The sequence below is a fragment of the Crocuta crocuta genome, unplaced genomic scaffold (genome assembly GCF_008692635.1).
Source record: "Crocuta crocuta isolate KB4526 unplaced genomic scaffold, BGI_CrCroc_1.0 scaffold152, whole genome shotgun sequence".
Taxonomy (NCBI): Eukaryota; Metazoa; Chordata; class Mammalia; order Carnivora; family Hyaenidae; genus Crocuta; species Crocuta crocuta.
This window is the reverse complement of record NW_027528798.1, coordinates 5,285,802-5,304,197: the sequence shown is the minus strand read 5'-3', so window position 1 is coordinate 5,304,197 and position 18,396 is coordinate 5,285,802. Positions and strand designations below refer to the sequence as shown.

Below are 18,396 nucleotides of genomic sequence, written 5' to 3'. Positions count from 1 at the left end.
ATACAAAATCAATGAACAGAAATTGATCGCATTTCTATACACCAATAATGAAGCAACAGAAAGAGATATCAGGGAAGCAATTCCATTTACAACTGCATCATCAAAAACCATAAAATACTTAGGAATAAGCCTAACCAAAGAGGCAAAAAATCTGTATCCTGAAAAGTATAAAAAGCTTATGAAAGAAACTGAAGAAGACACAAAGAAATGGAAAAACATTCCACGCTCATGGATTGGAAGAATATTCTTAAAATGTTGATACTACCCATATCAATCTACACATCCAAAGCAATCCCAGTCAAAATAGCACCAGCATTCTTCACTGAGCTAGAACAAACAATCCTAAAACTTGTATGAAAGCACAAAAGAACCCGAATAGCCAAAGTAATGTTGAAAAAGAAAACCAAAGCTGGAGGCATCACAATCCCGGACTTTAGCCTGTATTACAAAGCTGTAATCATCAAGACAGTATGGTACAGGCACAAAAACAGACACGTAGACCAATGGAAGAGAACAGAGAAGCCAGAAATGGACCCACAAATATATGGCCAACTCATTTTCAACAAAGCAGGAAAGAGTACCCAATGGAATAAAGACAGTCTCTTTAGCAAATGGTGCTGGGAGAACTAGACAGTGACATGCAGAACAACAAAACTGGACCACTTTCTTATACCATACACAGAAATAACTCAAAATGGATCAAAGACCTAAATGTGAGGCAGAAAACCATCAAAATTCAACAGAAGAAAATAGGCAGCAACCTCTTTGCCCTCAGCTGCAGCAACTTCTTAATTGACATGTCTCTGAAGGCAAGTGAAATAAAACCAAAGATGAACTATTGGGATTTCATCAAAATAAAAAACTTCTGCACAACAAAGAAAACAAATCAATAAAACTAAAAGGTAACCGACAGAATGGGAGAAGATATTTGCAAATGACATATTGGATACAGGGTTAGTATCCAAAAATCTATAAAGAACTTACCAAACTCAACACCCAAAAAACAAATAATCCAGTGAAGAAATGGGCAGAAGACATGAATAGACACTTTTCCAAAGAAGACATCCAGATAGCTAACAGACACCTGAAAAGATGCTCAACATTGCTCATCATCAGGAAAATATAAATCAAAACCACACTGAGATATAACCGTACACCAGAGTGGCTAAAATGAACAATTCAGGAAACAACAGATGTTGGGAAGGACGTAGAGAAAGGGGAACCCTCTGTCGGTGGGAATGCAAACTGGTGCAGCCACTCTGGGAAACCTTGTGGAAGTTCCTCAAAAAATGAAAAATACAATTACCCTAAGACCCAGCAATTGCACTACTAGGAATTTATCCAAAGGATACAGGAATGCTGATTTGAAGGGGTAAATGCACCCCAATGTTGATAGCAGCACTATCAACAACAGCCAAATTATGGAAAGAGCCCAAATATCCATCAACTGATAGATTAAGAAGATGTATACACACACTAGAATACTACTTGGTGATGAAAAAGAATGAAATTTTGTCATCTGCAACAACATGGATAGAACTGGAGGGTATCATACTAAGTGAAATAAATCAGTCAGAGAAAGACAGATATCCTATGATTCATTCATATGTGGAATTTGAGAAACTTAACAGATGATCATAGGGGAAAGGAAGGTGATGGGCACTGATGAGGGTACCTGTTGGGATGAGCACTGGGTGTTCTATGTAAGTGATGAATCACTGGAATCTATTCCTGAAGCCAAGACTCCACTGTATATTAGCTAACTTGAGAATAAACCAAAGGGAAAAAAAAAAGCCAAACTATGGAAACAGTGCAAATGTCCATCAACTGATGAATGGATAAAGATGTGGCATACACACACACACACACACACACACACACAAAGAATATTAGTAAGCCATCAAAAGGAATGAAATTTTGCCATTTGCAATGACGTGGATGGAGCTAGAGTGTACTATTCTAAATGAAATAAGTCAGGTAGAGAAAAACAAATACCATAAGATTTCACTAATACGTGGAATTTAAGAAACAAACCAGATGCATTTAACACATGGAAAGGAAAAAGAAAAAAGGGGGAGGGAAACAAAATATAAGAGAGTCTTTATGATAGAGGCACCTGGGTGGCTTGGTTGGTTGAGCATCTGGCTCTTGATTTTGGCTCAGGTCATGATCACATGGTTTGTGGGTTCGAGCCCTGCCTGGGGCTCCAAGTTGATAGCACGGAGCCTGCTTGGGATTTTCTCCGCCTCTCTGCCCTTTCCCTGCTCATATGCGCGCGTGCTCTCTCTCTCACGCGCGCTCTCTCTCTCTCTCTCCCTCCAATCAAGAAATAAACAAAAAAAGGAGAGAGATTCTTCACAATAGAGAACTGAATATCACTTAAATGGGTGATAGTATTAAGGAGGGCACGTGTCGTGTTGAGCACTGGGTATTATTTGTAAGTATTGAATTGCTAAATTTTACTTGTGAAAACAGTATTGTACTGCATGTTAACTAGACTTTAAACAGAATTTTGAAAAAAAAAAAGAGAAAAAAGTCTATTTGTATGCTCACATGCTTTAAGATATATTTTAAAAAATTTTTTTAATGTTTGTTTATTTTTAAGTGACAGAGAGAGACAGAGAAAGAGAGGGAGCACAAGCAGGGGAAGGGCAGAGAGAGAGGGAGACCCAGAATCTGAAGCAGGCTCTAAGTTCTGAGCTGTCAGCACAGAGCCTGACACAGGGCTCAAACTCACGGACCATGAGATCATGACCTGAGCCAAAGTTGGATGCTTAACCAATTGAGCTAACCAGGCACCCCAAGATATATTTTAATAAAAGTAGTACAAGACAGGGGCGCCTGGGTGGCTTAGTTGGTTAAGCGTCCGACTTTCGACTTTCGCTTAGGTCATGATCTCGCGGTTCGTGGGTTCGAGCCCCGCGTCAGGCCCTGTGCTGACTGCCAGCTCAGAGCTTGGTGCCTATTTCAGAGTCTGTGTCTCCCTCTCTCTCTGATCCTCCCCTGCTCACGCTGTCTCTCTCTCTCTCTCCTAGAAATAAATAAAAATATTAAAAAAAAAAGTAGTACAAGACATAGAAAAGTCAGGAAAATAATCATATTTTTGAAATAGGCCTTAGAAGAACAGGTTTTGACACCCTAACATTGTCTTAAAGACAAAATTTCTTATAACTATTCAGTGAACCTTAAAAACCATTTTATGCAATTATTTTATCAGAAAATTAGGGTCACTGGAAAAATAGTTTTTCTATGTTAGGAGCAGCAAATGCAGAAAGCACAAAATTACTGCTTGGTGTTAAATGGTTATGAGCGTTTGCTTTGACACCCACTTGCAGAGCATGTACTCTGGAGAAAGGGTCAAATGGCCGCGCCCTAAAGGAGCTGAAAGCCTAGCAGAGATGGATGGGTAAACACACAACTCCATATGACAAAAAACAGTAGGATGACAGCTATGTACCAGAGCTGTGGGAACACACAAGAGGGGCACCTGGCCTTACGCAGAAAAAAAGAGGGTCTGGGCTGAGCTTAAGGCCCAGCTCCAGTGAGCTCAGGAGAAGGCTGAGAGAGGGGACCTCTGGTCAGAGGCAGCCTGAACCTCCCTGACTGCAAACATCCTGACCTGGTTCAACAAGTGTCCTTGATGCCCCTGGAGGCTCAAGAGGCGTCCTGAGCCTGGATGACCCGAGTCAGCTCTGGCTGAGCCTGTTCATCCTGATGATGAGCTCTTGGGAGCTGGATTCAATGGAGACCAGATCCTGGTCCCTCTCTATTTCCTCTCCTTCAAAGGAAACCAGGTATTCATTTGCAGCTTTTCTCTTCTAAAACTTTCCCCATCTCTTACTATTCTGGCGGGTTCACCTTTTTTTATTCCTAACTAAAAATGGAGTGCACAAATAATGAAAAAAAGATATATAATGTTTACACAGATATAGCTACTAATGATCCCACAGATCCTAAGGATTTTCAGGGTATTCCTCCTTTGCTCCCATTCTCCTCCACTTTGTTTTTTGTTTGTTTGTTTAACGTTTATTTATTTTTGACACAGAGAGAGAGCACGAGCTGGGGAGGGGCAGAGAGAGAGGGAGACACAGAATCTGAATCAGGCTCCAGGCGCTGAGCTGTCTGCACAGAGCCCGATGTGGGGCTCGAACCCACGGACCGCGAGATCATGACCTGAGCTGAAGTCGGACGCTTATCCGACTGAGCCCCCCAGGTGCCCCTTTTCTCCCCCACTTTGGAGCCACTTCAGGTATTAGCACAGTACAGGGGGGAGGTCCCACCCACCAAACACCTCTCCACAGGAGCTCCAACTCAAACTCTTGTTCCTACACTTCATCATTCACAGCAATCTTGAAAAGTAAGAAGATATCCTAGTTTCCTGCTCAAGAATAGTGACTCGAGGTGTATTAACCATGTCCAACATTCTGAACACACCAGACACATGCATCCTGCTGCTCATCTGCCCAGAGCACTATTCTCTAGACCTGTGCGTCATTAACTCCCTCGCCTCCTTCTGTACAGATGTCACCATCTCAATAAGGATAAGGCTTACCCTGACCACCTTAAGTTGTACCCTTACCACAAGCCACCCTCTCCTGCACTCAATCCCCCTTACTTTTCTCTACCTTTTTTTTCCTCCAGGCACTCTCACCTTCTAGGATATTATAAAAGTTACTTACTGCATCTTTTGATCTCCTCCTTCTAGGATGTAAGCCCCGTGAAAGCAGAGAGCATTATAAATTTTGTTCACTGTTGTATCCCAACTACTTAGAACTGTGTCTTAGCACATCACAGGGGTTCAATGGTTATTGGCTGAATGAAGAAATGAATGAATGGATGGATTATGAAGGCCAAAAAGCAAAAGTCCAAACCCATTTCTATTCTCATCTACCCATTGCCTGCAGCCCACACACACTGTCACACAAGACAACAGTTTCGTGAACATGCCCCTCATCTTCTGACCTCCCAATGCCCTGACCCACAAAGTGAATCGGCTCTATCTCCACCTCCTTCATTTTCATTTGTTGGACTCTGCTCCTAGGTAAAAGTGACATCTCCATTGACTTTCCCACAGGCAGAATTTCCTCTCCCCTCTCTGTAGTCAGGCCAACCTCTGGACCTCTGAAACAACACCTGACACCACCTATCGCGCATGAGGCTTCCCCCACTCAGTTAACCTCCAGGATAAGCAGTCACATGTCTCAATTACTCATCTCTTGCATTCCCAGAGGGCCAAGCTCAGAAAAAGGGAACCTCCAACAAAGGGAAATTTCTTCCTAAAAAGCTCCCTTTGTAGAGTCGTCGTCCTGTCCTTTATCCAGGGTCATCATCTGCAGCCTGGGTTAGGTAACCCAAGTGGATGGGGTCGGGTCATTTCATGAGAATATAACTAAATTAGAGTATTTGGGGAACAAAGCTTTGAAAGCAGTCCCTACTACATTCACTGTTCTGAACACAAATCCACTTTCACCATTAAAAAGGCAACCCCTATGGAAAGGATTATCACCCCTCCCCTCTTGGATCACCACTCTCATGAGATGTTAAGTGTGTTAAGTGATTCTAATTCTCACAGCCTACTGAGGAAACATTTTATATGTAAAGGCACTGATGACCAGTGATTTGCTCTGGCTCACCTCAAACCAAACAACTGTCCTGGGTGTTACTTGTCTTACTCCTTAAGGCTGACCCTTATAAAACAAAAACATAGAAGAAATAAAAGATATAGGGGCGCCTGCATGGCTCAGTTGGTTAAGCGTTCGACTTTGGCTCAGGTCATGATCTCATGGTTCGTGGTTTCGAGTCCCGCTTTGGACTCTGTGCTGACAGCTAGCTCAGAGCCTGGAGACTGTTTCAGATTCTGTGTCTGCCTCTCTCTCTGACCCTCCTTGCTCACACTGTCTCTCTCTCAGAAATAAATAAAACATTAAAAAAAGAAGAAAAAGTAAAAGATATAAAGGCATTATACATACTCTGTGTATTTAATTTACAGTAAACTGCTTTACAGTAAACTGCTTTTAAATGATATTATTAGTCAGTATTTTTATCTGGATTGGGTTTTTTTGTTTAGATTCTACTTTTAAGCAATCTCTACACCCAGTGTGGGGCTTGAACTCACAACCCAGAGATCAAGAGTCACATGCTCCACCAAGTGAGCCAGCAAGACATTCCTGGATTGATCCTGATAGTCTAAAACACTCAGCAACTAAAATCTTTGATTTTTCCTTGATTCCAAAGAGAGTGTAGATTAAAATACTATCTGAGCCTTGTTATATTTTCACAAATATACTCTATGCAAATCAACATATAACCTCAGAGTTGTGATGCTTCTAGACAATGCCTCCTCCCTCACAAGAATGAGTTCAGAAATCAGCTTCATCAGAAATCAGCTTCATAAAATAATGAAGCTGAAGGCTGGGCACCTGGGCTGTCCACTATTATACCTTTGTTAAAGCAAAAAAGAACGCAAAAAGCTATGGGGCAGGTCCTTCTTGTTCTTTTTTTTTTTTTTCCCCTCACTCCGGGACCAAGAAAGCCCAATTCCAGCCTCTTCCTAGGCAAATCCTGACCAAGCTTCTCTGGCTCCTTAAGATCTCTTTATCACCTCTGGGTCGGAAACTGGGGCTCCTCTCTCCTTCACTCACTAACAGTTACTTCCTCTACACTTTTCTATCCTGTCTCCCTACCCTCTCCATTCCTTGACAAGAGTTCAAGGAATTGGCTTGGCACTCGGGACTCTCAGCAGTGACACTTCCCAACACTTTCACTCTTAACTCCTTCACCAGAACCGCACCTGGTCCCCTCCTTCTGGAAAGCCCGTTCCCCACAGCTCTGGACATCTTGGGTTTCACAAGACTAGGGAAGCTCCCAAGCGACGACCGAGCTAGGAAAGGGAGTCGCTCAGGCGGAGAACAATGACCGCTCTAAACCTGCCCCAGGGGCCTCGCTGGATGGGACGCCCTGGGATAGTGAGGAACCCGCTGCTCACCTGGGGCACGGCCGTCGGAGGCCTCGGGGCCATTCCTGTCTCCCCGGGGTCGACTCCCACACTGGGGCTGGGGAGAAAGGAAAAGGCTCACTCACCCAGCTGCAACCGCTGACCCCTCCCCACCGTGCCGGGCCCGTCTCTGCCCCTCAGTCAGTTCTCTGGGGAGAAGGACAGGGAGCTGAGCGGACAGCGCCTGGGCCTGCCGTTCCCCCACCCTCAAATTAAAGGCTCGCCGCGTCCGGGACTCTGTCCTCTGGCCACGCCCAGTCCCACCCGCAGGATGGTGGGCGCGGCCCGGCGGATTCGAGCCAAACCCGTGGGAGTTGCCGCCTGGACCCGCGCACTCGGAATTACCGCCTCCTGAGACTCCGGGTTTCTCGACCTCGGGCCCACCCAGGGCTCGGGCCAGCTCCTCCTGCACCTGCTGCAGGGCCAGTCCTCTCCAATGCTGAAGTGCGGAGGGACGGCCCAAAGCGGCCTTAGCCGCACTGGGGCCGGACAATGGCCGCAGCGGCGGGGCAGAGCCGGAAGTGCGCTTGCGCACGCGGAGGCTCACTCCCGCAACTCCCGGGCCGCTGCCGACTACACTTCCCAGAGGCACCCGCGTGTGGGTCCTATAGAGGCAGCCTGGGAGGTAGTTGCGCCGCTTTCGGGCCGCTATGGTGGGGTCCGCAGTGTGGCTTGGGTACTCGTGCATCTTTTTATTCCAGTAGTAGTCATTGAGCACCTTCTCTGTGCTCGGGGCATGTTGCTAGAGGCAGGATTCGGCTGTGGATAGGAAAGAAAAGACCCTGCTTTCGGGGAGCTAGCGTGCCCTTCTCTGGAGGAGGCCAATAATAAAAACCTAAACGCATCGAGGGACTGACCAGCTACAGGAATAGGACAGTTAAGCGAGCGGGGCAACGTTGCATCGTCATCACAAGATGCTATTTCCTTTGCCTCTTCTGTGCCATCTTTCACCCATGGGTCACTCCCGAAGATTTAAACAGTGATTCCCCGGATCACACCTACAATGACTTAAATAGTTAAGTCATTTGCTACTCCAAGGGGATAAGAGAAACTCTTCCTCTTGTCCCAGAATTGGTAACCCGGACTCAGCTGAGGACTTGGTTCTTCCGCATTCTGAAAAAAGATAAAACATTTGGGGTCAGACACCGTCAGGTCTTATAAAAGAGGAGGCAGGTGCTGAATTTTTGCCCTATTGCTATTAACCATTGCCTCCACACCACCGCTCTTTCCCAGGCTCTATGAAGAGACTTGAATGGGGGGCGCCTGGGCGGTTCAATCGGTTAAGCTTCCGACTTTAGCTCAGGTCATGATCTCAGGGTTCGTCAGATCGAGCCCCACTTGGGGCTCTCTTCTGGCAGCTCAGAGCCTGGAGCCTGCTTTGGATTCTGTGTCTCCTTCTCTGCTCTTCGCCTACTCATGCTCTGTCTCTCTCTCTCTCTCTCTCTCTCAGAAATAAAGTTTAAAAAAATAAAAAGAGACTAGAATGGGGAAGAAAAGAAGTTCTCACAATGGCATGGCATGTTACATGGAATTAAAATGTTCTACCCTTCTTCAAAGATGAATGTGAGGGAAAAAAGCTCGCAAACATTGAGAACACCCAGGAAAAGAGGTGGTTACGTAAACTACCGCCAATGCCTGCCAGAGCAAGAGAAGGAAATTAAAGAAGGGGCTATGTGTAAGGAGAGCAGCCTGAATTCTCACTGTATAGTTAAGTGGACACACTGGAAAACAATTGGGCTTTAGCTCTGGGGGAGTGAAAGGGGTGCAGTTCACAACATTACTGCGTGTGAAAAGGAACTGAGGAGGTTGCAAGAGATTGAAGCAGAACCAGATCTCCCAAGTCAGATTATCAGGTTTCCTCTAAGGAACTCACAAATGCACTTAAGTTTCTGCCAGTGTAGCTAAGCAACTTTAATGCTAGATGAAATTGTTTTAAAACCTTTTAAAATACACTGATGCACTGGAAAATTGATAAGGAACACACAGCAAAAACGCAGCAAAAATAACAACTTAAGAGTGGTAGGTGGAGCACTCAAGGCCAGCTTTCACTTGGAAAACTTTTGCCAAATGAGGCAAAGTTTAACTTTGTTTTTCATTGTTCCCTACTTTCCATTCAAGGACTGCTCTGGCCACACTCTGGCTGTGCTCTGGCTGGGGAGACTGGGGGCACAGAGATGGGAGCCACAGGCTCCTCTCAGGGGGAAGCACGGCCCTGCCTGGCCGGCTCTGCCGCTGAAGGTCAGGTGTCCCAATCAGCTGATGTCATCCAGCCGCACGGAGAAGACAGCGGGTTGGCCAGTTTCTCCTAGGCCAGTGCACACCTTAGCGTTGATGGCAACAACGGCCGCTTAGGATGTGGCGCTAACCAGTCTTCCAGCCAGTCAAGAGTCTCATTCTTCTCTGAGCCCTCTTGTTTCCATGACTTGGAGTCTGGGGCTGAAAAGACCAACTTGCAGGTCCATTTGAGGTCCAGGGCACAGGGGCTGGGCCAGGGACATTGGTCAGGGCCACCAGGTGCTCAAACGGTGCTCCAAAGCCTCTCACATCCCGGCTACACGGTGGGCAGGATGCCGCCCCTCTTCCGGGGAAGCAGCTGATGCAGTATTCGACAGGTTTTTGTCCCAGTCACGACAGAGGTGACCCATGGTTAATGCCAAATGCCTTCCATATTGCCTGCTCTGTCTTTAATATCCACATGGATTTGACCTTCAGCTCTTCACTCAGCCTGCCGTGTGAACACGGGACACACAGGATTATCCTTCCTAGAACACAAGATTATCCAAGTTCCAGGCCCTAAAAATATTCATAGAAGTGTTTCACCCTCTGGTTTCCACGAAAATTCGTGAGGGAAAAAAAAAATGGGACCTGACAAAGGTATCTTGCCCAGATCAGACATGTTAACCCAGAGAACCAGTGATTCCTGGACCAACAAGGAACTCGGGTCTCCTGTCTTCCTTGCACTCTAGGGCCGGGAGGACACGAATGAGGCGCTGAGTGGAGGCTGTGAAGCTTCAGCCATCCACTGCTAGATCTGAAGCCCAGCTTCCAGTCGGACGCCGCGGGAAGAAGTTCTCAGTGCCCAGGTCCTCTCGCTCACATCTGCCCCACACCGGCTTTGAGGTTGGAACTCCCAGGGGTCAGTCCGCAGAGCGCTGGGGAACTTGCGCCACCTGCTGGCCACCAGGACCCTCTACTCCTGTAAAGTCCTCTACTTAACAATATTGAGAACATTAATTTGACAGTTTCCGGACCATTGCTGGCCCTGCCAACCACCCACCCTCAAGTCAAGCCTCCACAAGCCCCAGAAAATGTTTTTCAATTCAACAAAATTTCATTTAACACCTATGTAGCCCACGTTTCCTGAGCCCACACTGCCCCCGATTTCCTCACAAAACCTACCTGGTGGTCTCCTGCTACTCTGGATTGAGCTGAAGGGCTCTCCCACAGACTCTTGCTCCATCCCAGCTGCAGCTACTCAGGTTAGATCCAAGTGCTGTTGCCTCAAGGGCAATGTACTCCTCACAGGTCACAGGGGCCAGGAGTCAGGAGACCTTGATGAGGTTTTGGGGTGATGGTGGGGTTTGGAACTGACAGCCAAGAAAGAATTCTCTTTGGTGCAAAAAGGTGATTTTATTAAAGCACAGGGATAGGACCCATGGGCAGGAAGAGCTGCACTGGGGTTGTGAAGAATGGCTAGTTATATACTATGGGACTGGGGGAGGTAAAGTCAAGAGGAAGTTTCTTAGGGGCGCCTGGGTGGCTCAGACAGTTAAGCATCTGACTTCTGCTTAGGTCATCATCTTGCAGTTTGTGAATTCAAGCCCTGTGTCTGGCTCTGTGCTGACAGCTCAGAGCCTGGAGCCTGCTTCAAATTGTGTCTCCCTCTCTCTCTGACCCTCCCCCCGCTCATGCTCTGTCTCTCTCTCTCAAGAATAAATGAACAATAAAACTTTTTTAATAAAAAAATGGAAGTTTCTTTTTTTTTAATTTTTAACGTTTCATTTTTGACAGAGACAGAGCATAAGCAGGAGAGGGGCAGAAAGAGGGAGACACAGAATCCAAAGCAGGCTCCAGGCTCTGCGCTGTCACCACAGAGCCCTACAGGGGACCCACGAACTGTGAGATCATGACCTGAAATGAAGTTGGACACTCAACCAACTGAGCAACTCAGGCGCCCCAAAAAAGGAAGTTTCTTAAAGGGATTTTCCATACGCTAAAGACTCACAGATTACTGGATGCCTAGCTATTGTTTTTCCCTCTAGCAAATCATTAAGACAGTAGGGAGTTCCTGGAGAAATGTTTTACTCTTCAGGCCTCTAGTATTTGTCATGGGCTGCAGGTTATAAGGAAATTCAATTTTATCTGCCATTTCCTTTTTGCCTTTGTTCCTCACATCACTGTGAACGGGAGGGTGATGTTGGGCTCCGGGAAACTGAGTCTACAGATTTCTGGAGATTAGGCTATTGATAAGATTGCCTTTTCTTGTAATTTACTAAAATATTTGTAAGCCAATGGAAACTCTATCAGTTTAACCATTTGTTTTCTGTCCTTTGACCTTGAGCAGCCAGAAGTGCCTGAGGAATGTCACATGTATCCCACGGGGGTGGAGGGGGTGGGGGTGGGGTTAATGCTAGCTTGTGCTTGGCCTTCAGCTTGCCTTATGATTCCTTATCTACCTCACTTTGGCTTCTGGCTCAGCCATCTTGCTCTCCCTGTCACCTGCCCCTTGTTTAAGTCTCCTTGTTTATCGGTGCTGCCCCAGGTGCATCCTAGCATCCCATCTCTGCCCTGCCACTGTGGCCTGGTCTCACTTTCTCCATGGGTTTGGAGTCATGAAAAATGTCTACTTAAGGAAGGTTTTCCTCAGACACCTCTGTTACCTGAGACAAGGGGGTTCAATGACTGTGGGATGTGCTTAGTCGTGTGGGAAGATTGATCCTACCTGGAGCTCCAAGATGTAAACGGCATCTGAGGGCTTTTCCAGCCAAACACAGGGACTCTGCTCGGAGACCAAGAAATGGACAAAATAAGCCAAGGACACGATATGGAAGGAGGGCAGAGAAAGGATGAGGCGTTAGAAAGAAACAAGATTATTATTCTCACATCATACTTATTAACTGTGTCTCTGAGTTTTTGTTTGTAAAATAAATTTGCAAGTTAATTAACTTGATATTATTATCAACAAGGTAATTTTTGTTCATGGCTAACATTCTCTGACATTACAACCAGATATATGAATCCAAGGGACCTGGGGCAGTCTGCCCTTAGACTAAACCTTCCAGGGACCCAGTTCCAAAGACATCTGTGAACTGTAGCCCCAAGAGGATCTTACTCATTTGCATGCCCAGTAAACGTGTGCCCAGTTAATCTGGCTGAGTTTATGAAATGAAGGTTTTGCTTTACTATAAAAAGTAATAGGCTCTGGGATCAGCTAGACCAGCATCTTCATTTTAAGGATGAAATAGAAGCTCAGAGAGGGAAAGACGCTAGTTGGAGAAGAAAGAAAATGGCCCAGGAAGACAAAGATGCATATGATCAGCTGAAGGACATTCATAAGTTACATGTGGCATTGTGCTGGGTTTTTAAAATGTTTATCTATTTATTTAATATTGAGAGAGGGAGAAAAAGAATCTCAAGCATGGGGCTCAGTCTCACAACCATGAGATTATATCCTGAGCCAAAATCAAGAGTCAGAAGCCCAACCGAGCTCCACATTGTGTGTGTGTGTGTGTGTGTGTCTGTGTGTGTGTGTTTAGCTCATCAGATGAATGCTGGGGTTTAAAACAATTTAAATTTTATTTCATTTTGTTTTTTATTTTTGACAGAACACACAAGCAGGAGAGGGGCAGAGAGAGGGAGACAGAATTTGAAGCAGGCTGGGTGTTGACAGCAGCGAGCCCAATGTGGGGCTTGAACTCATGAACTGTGAGATTGTGACCTGAGCCAAACTTGGATGCTTAACCAACTGAGCCACCCAAGCGCCCCTAAAACAATTTAAATTTTAAAATGGTAATTAGGGGACCCCTGGGTGGCTCAGTCAGTTGAGGATCTGACTTTGGTTAAGGTCATGATCTCACGGTTCATGGGTTCGAGCCCCATATCGGGCACTGTGCTGACAGCTTCAGATTCTGTCTCCCTCTCTCTCTGCCTCTCCCCTGTTTGTCTGTCTCTTTCTCTCTCTCTCAAAAATAAATATACATTAAAAATAATAATAAATAAAATGGTAACTAAAAAAATAGAACATATTCTAGATTAGGTCTTTGGCCATTTGCATTGTTTTATTTTGCAGTTTCTCTTCAGCTTTATTTGAAGGACTGCAGTGTGGTCACCAAGTATCTTTCCCTCTTTGGGTTCTATTTAATCTGCAAAATGAAAGATCTAGGGGTGCCTGGGTGGCTCAGTCGGTTAAGCATCCGACTTTGGCTCAGGTCATGATCTCATGGTTCGTGGGTTTGAGCCCTGCATCAGGCTCTGTGCTGACAGCTAGCTCAGAGCCTGGAGCCTGCTTCAGATTCTGTGTCTGCCTCTCTGACCCTCCCGTGCTCACGCTGTCTCTCTCTCTCTCTCTCTCTCTCTCTCAGAAATAAATAAAACATGAAAGAAAGAAAGAAAGAAAGAAAGAAAGGAAGGAAGGAAGGAAGGAAGGAAGGAAGGAAGGAAGGAAGGAAGAAACAAAGAATCTGGTGTGACTGATCCAAAGCCCAATTTTATTTTTCCCCTACAACTGTTATGCCTGGCTCAAACTGCATAGGTGTGATCTGCTGGAAGGTGAGAAAACATGGAAGTTAAAATCTGCCTGGTCTTTCTACTTGCCTGGGCCTTGCCAGGAGCTGACTGCCATACATCCGCTAGCTTCCAGGTCACCACACCTTGGGAGTTTCCTGCACCTCCGGGCAGAGGTCTAGAGGGCTAATGCCGAGACAGGCTGTGCGGTTGCCATGGCAACCCGGCAGCTGCCGCAGCCTTGGTTGCCACCTAACAACCAGGATATCCAGGGCACCTGCAGCTCTGTCATTTCCCTCTGGTGGCGTTTGGGGGCAGCTGTGTTCAGGGAGGTGGCTGGCTACCTGTCCCTCTACTGCTAGGCCCTGACCTGACTTCTTTAGCTCTTCTGGCTTCTCTGCTTTGGGGCCAGGCTTCTCTGGCTTTGTTTCCCCAGGCCCAGAAGTCCTAACCACCCACCCCTTCCAGTCAGGGTCCTGGGAGCTTAAAAAGGGTTCTTACCCAGGACACTCCAGAGTCCCTCTAGAGGAGCAGAAAAGTCCAGTGTGATGCGAATTAAAACACGTTTCTCTCCGCCACACCGTCCAGCAACCCTTGATTCAGACCTCAGATTTTGGAGCCACTTTTCTGGATGGATAATCCTTGGGATGGGATCCCATTCAGCATGGCTAGAACCCAGGGAGGCGCCAGTGTTGGGGGTCATCACCAGAGCTGGGCACCCTTCTGTCGGGAGATGGGCGGGCATACAGCCAAGCTAACCCAGTATGGGGGTGGGATGGGCAGGACAGGGCTGGCGGCACAGGGTGTTAAAAGGCATGCATGCATGGGGGGGGGACTCACCCCAGGCTAAGCCAGAAAGAAATGTTTCTTGGGCGACATGAGGCCTGAGTTGAGGCTGGAAGGGTAAATAGGCATCTAGGTTGGAGTAGAGATTTCCATGAGGGTAGGCTTCAGGTGGACCGGGAGGCCTTCAGAGTCTGCCTTTCTGAAGGTGTTACTCCCTAGCCAAAGCCCACTGATCTTGTGTCTCCTTTTCAGTTTCCACTTATCCTGTCTCCTTTCCCTGGGCGATCTCCTCCAGCTCCGTGACTGCAACCTGCACTCCTTTGCCGCATGTGGTCCCTTCTGCCTGGGCTGCTCACAACTTACTTGTCTACCTGGCGAACTCTTACCCATTCTTCAAGACCCAGCTTGGTGTTCACTCCTTTCTGGTGCCTTCCCAGAACCACCCTTTCATTCATACCTTCAATTCACAAACTTTTGATGAACAGCAAGCGTTAGGCCCAGAATGTGGCCCTATATCCTAACTTTCTGTTCACTTGTCTCTCCCCAGCTGACAAGGATATCCTGGGGGCAGGAACTGGCAAGACTGTCTTCTTTCTTTCTTTCTTAATTTTTTAAGTTTATTTATTTTGAAAGAGAGAGAATGCAAGAGAAAACGCACCTGAGGGGCCGAAAGAGGTGGAGAGAGAGAATCCCAAGCAGGCTCTGTGGGGCTGTTAGCGCAGAGCCTGATGCAGGGCTTGAACCCATGAACTGTGAGATCATGACCTGAGGTGAAATCAAGNATGGATGGATGGATGGATGGATGGATGGATGGATGGATGAATATACACACAGATCCCTGTAAAGCAATGAAAATAAACACCCCAGGTAACTCTCTGACTCCCAGTTCTATCCTCTGACACCACCCCAAAGGAATTTGGCCATATGTTATTAAATTAAAGTGAATTAAAATTTGCTTGAAATAACCACAGACTCCCCCGCTCCCCTGAGCCTGCAATGACCAGATTACATCTCCTCCAGGCACAGAAGTTTGACATTTCATTGCAAAGTCATTTTCTTCTCATTTCCTTATGTTGCTAAAATATTCTATTTCTCTTCACTTCCCCTTTGTGTCCCCATTACTCATGTTTAGTTAAATTTATCTGCTGCCATTTTTAATCATCTGAGATAGGCTTGCTGGTGTGGATGTTCCTGGGGCACTGCCTGGCCTTCCAGACCATCTGTCTCCTCCTGAGCCACTCTGAGAACTGAACATTGACCCCTCCCTCAGAGATTCTGGGCTGACCCTCAGACCCGAGTATTTTCCCCAAGGCATCTCTGACTTCAGGGCTTTCCCTTTCTCCTCACACTCATTATCTTCCTCTCTCCAGCCTCCTCCTCTCCCATTTCCTGGGGCACAGTTTTCATTCTACTTCAAGGCCTGGTACTTCCTGAGATCCCTTTGGTCCACTGAGCAAGGGGCCTCATAATTCTTCTCTCGTGAGTTCCCTGAGTAAGTCCCTAATGGGACAAAATATCCAGCAGCTGATGTGGGGGGTGGTTATTTGGTGCTTGCCTGGGACACTGCCATACCCATCACATTTCTGTGTCTGGATGGGTACCTTCCTCTTTCTTACCTGCCCATCCATCCTCATAATGTAGGGATAGGGCGATTGTTTTCACTGGAGGCAGTTCGCAAAGTCCAGAAAGGAATATTTTGGCTTGGAGTGGAATACCAGTTTGGCCTGTCAATAACTGTGTCACTTAGGGCCTTGGAATTGCCCTTGGGACTTAGGGCTTAGAACTGCTCAGGAAGGGGCACCTGGGTGTCTTTTCCCTTGCCCCTAGGCCTAGAATTTATGTTCCCCATCCTCAAGCAGGCTACTTTCTGCTCCCGAGTTTCCCTGGGGCCACTCAATCCCCCTTAAAAAAATTAAAATTTTTTTAATGTTTACTTATTTTTGGACAGAGAGAGACAGAGCGTGAGCAGGGGAGGGGCAGAGAGGGAGGGAGACACAGAACCTGAAGCCGGTGTCAGGCTCCAAGCTGTCAGCACAAAGCCTGACACAGGGCTCAAATTCAAACCGTGAGATCATGACCTGAACTGAAGTCAGACGCTTAACCAATTGAGCCACCCAGGTGCCCCTCAATCCCCCTTAATGGAGGTTTCTTGCACTCTCCAGACTAGTTTCTGCTCCTGAGCTTCTCTGGAGCACTCAATTAATAAAAATTCATTTATTTTTAGGGGCGCCTGGGTGGCTTAGTCGGTTAAGCGTCCGACTTTCGCTTAGGTCCTGATCTCGCGGTTTGTGGGTTCGAGCCCCGTGTTGGGCTCTGTGCTGACTGCCAGCTCAGAGCCTGGAGCCTATTTTGGAGTCTGTATCTCCCTCTCTCTCTGACCCTTCCCTGCTCACGCTGTCTCTTTCTCTCTCTCCTAGAAATAAATAAAAATATTAAAATAAAATTCATTTATTTTTAGTAGGTTAAGTGCCTGACTTTGGCTCAGGGCATGATCTCATGGTTTGTGAGTTCAGGCCCTGCGTTGGGCTTTCTGCTGTCAGTGCAGAGCCTACTTCAGATCCACTGTCTCCCTCTCTCTCTGCCGCTCCCCCAACTATAAACAAACAAACAAACAAACAGTAAATAAATAAATAGAAGAACTGTTCAGGAAAGGGGCAGTCAAGTCCCAGTGGCCGCTGAGAGGCAGTCCTCTGGGAGGCAGGATGAAGAAGGCTGGGATGGTTGCCACTTACTGGGCTCTGTGGATATATTTGGGGAGTTAGGGCTGAATCCCCTTTGTCCAGGGAGATAGTAAAAGATGCTTGTTCCTCACCTCAAGCTTAGGGAAAGGGGCTTCTGTGGGATCACTCAGAAGGCTCAATACATGTCCTTTGGAGATGCAGGGATACAGTGAATTAGGGCAACTTATGCCAGAGAACTCAATGGCAGGAGACAGGCTGGCCAGATATCTTCGCAGGGCAGCTGGGAGAGTGGCCACACTGGGATCTACCTGTAAGCCCAGGGATCATGGGGGCAAAAGACGAGTGGATGTTTCCAGTGGACCAGAGGAGCCCGCTGACATGAGAGAGCAGCATGGGGTCATTTTAGAGTTTGATCAAGAAAGCCTCTGGGATGAAGAAAGAGCTGAAAATTACCATCAGGCCTACGGGTAAAGAAGAGGTCATCTGGGAATTTAGCTTATATTTCATCCAGGAGCAAGACAAACTATTTTATAGTTCTATTTTATGAGTCATGTTTACAGGGTTACACATAAATTACCTTCTCTGTTGTTGTTCAATGAAATGTACTTCACCCTTGTGTCAATTCAAAACATATTTCATCTTTCTAGAAACAAGATCATATCTCTAGTCCACACTCATCTATCTATATTTTCTATGATTTCCAGCTGCATTTAGGCCAAAAAGGTCTATTATCTTTATTATTTCCTAAACTGTTTATGTTTCTGAACTTCTATCTCATTTAATTCTCATAATGACCCTGGAAGGAAAGTGTTCTTGTTAGCCCTGTGCCACTTTTGAGCATCAGCAATTAAGAAAGGGGCTCAAAGGTGCACAAGAGTGAATGGCAGAGTTAGGTTTATTGTTTTACTTTATTTAATTTTACTATTTTATTTTATTTACTTTACTTAACTTTACTATTTTTTATTTTATTTTATTTCATTTCATTTTAATTTATTTTTATTTTTCCAGTTGGGCTTAATTAGAGAAGTCAGGCCCGGGGTTGGGGTGGCAATTCAGGCAGTGGTGCCGGCTTCAGCAGGCCTTCCCCAAATCTCCATCCCTGTCCCCATTTTTATTTTTTCATTTTATTTTTTTAAACTTTTTTAAATGTCCATTTTTGAAAGACACACACACACACACACACACACACACACACACACACACACACACACA

General features: G+C 46.2%; 1 protein-coding gene across 6 annotated transcripts in view; it reads right to left on the bottom strand.

Annotated features, from left to right (window-relative positions):
- The window catches only part of ZFP90 (ZFP90 zinc finger protein), a 44,127-nt gene extending 36,630 nt beyond the window's left edge, over window positions 1-7,497 (bottom strand). For 5 of the 6 annotated variants that reach the window (XM_077755656.1, XM_077755654.1, XM_077755655.1 and 2 more), the window contains exons 1-2: window positions 7,340-7,497; window positions 6,986-7,052 (exon numbers count right to left, since the gene is read on the bottom strand). In XM_077755656.1, coding sequence (XP_077611782.1) covers window positions 6,986-7,018 — 33 coding nt within the window. In that variant the 5' untranslated portion in view covers window positions 7,019-7,052; window positions 7,340-7,497. Of the gene's footprint in view, window positions 1-6,985; window positions 7,190-7,339 lie in introns of those variants that run through there. The other variant, XM_077755652.1, reaches the window with a different exon arrangement.
- Between the last annotated feature and the right edge of the window lie 10,899 nt (window positions 7,498-18,396).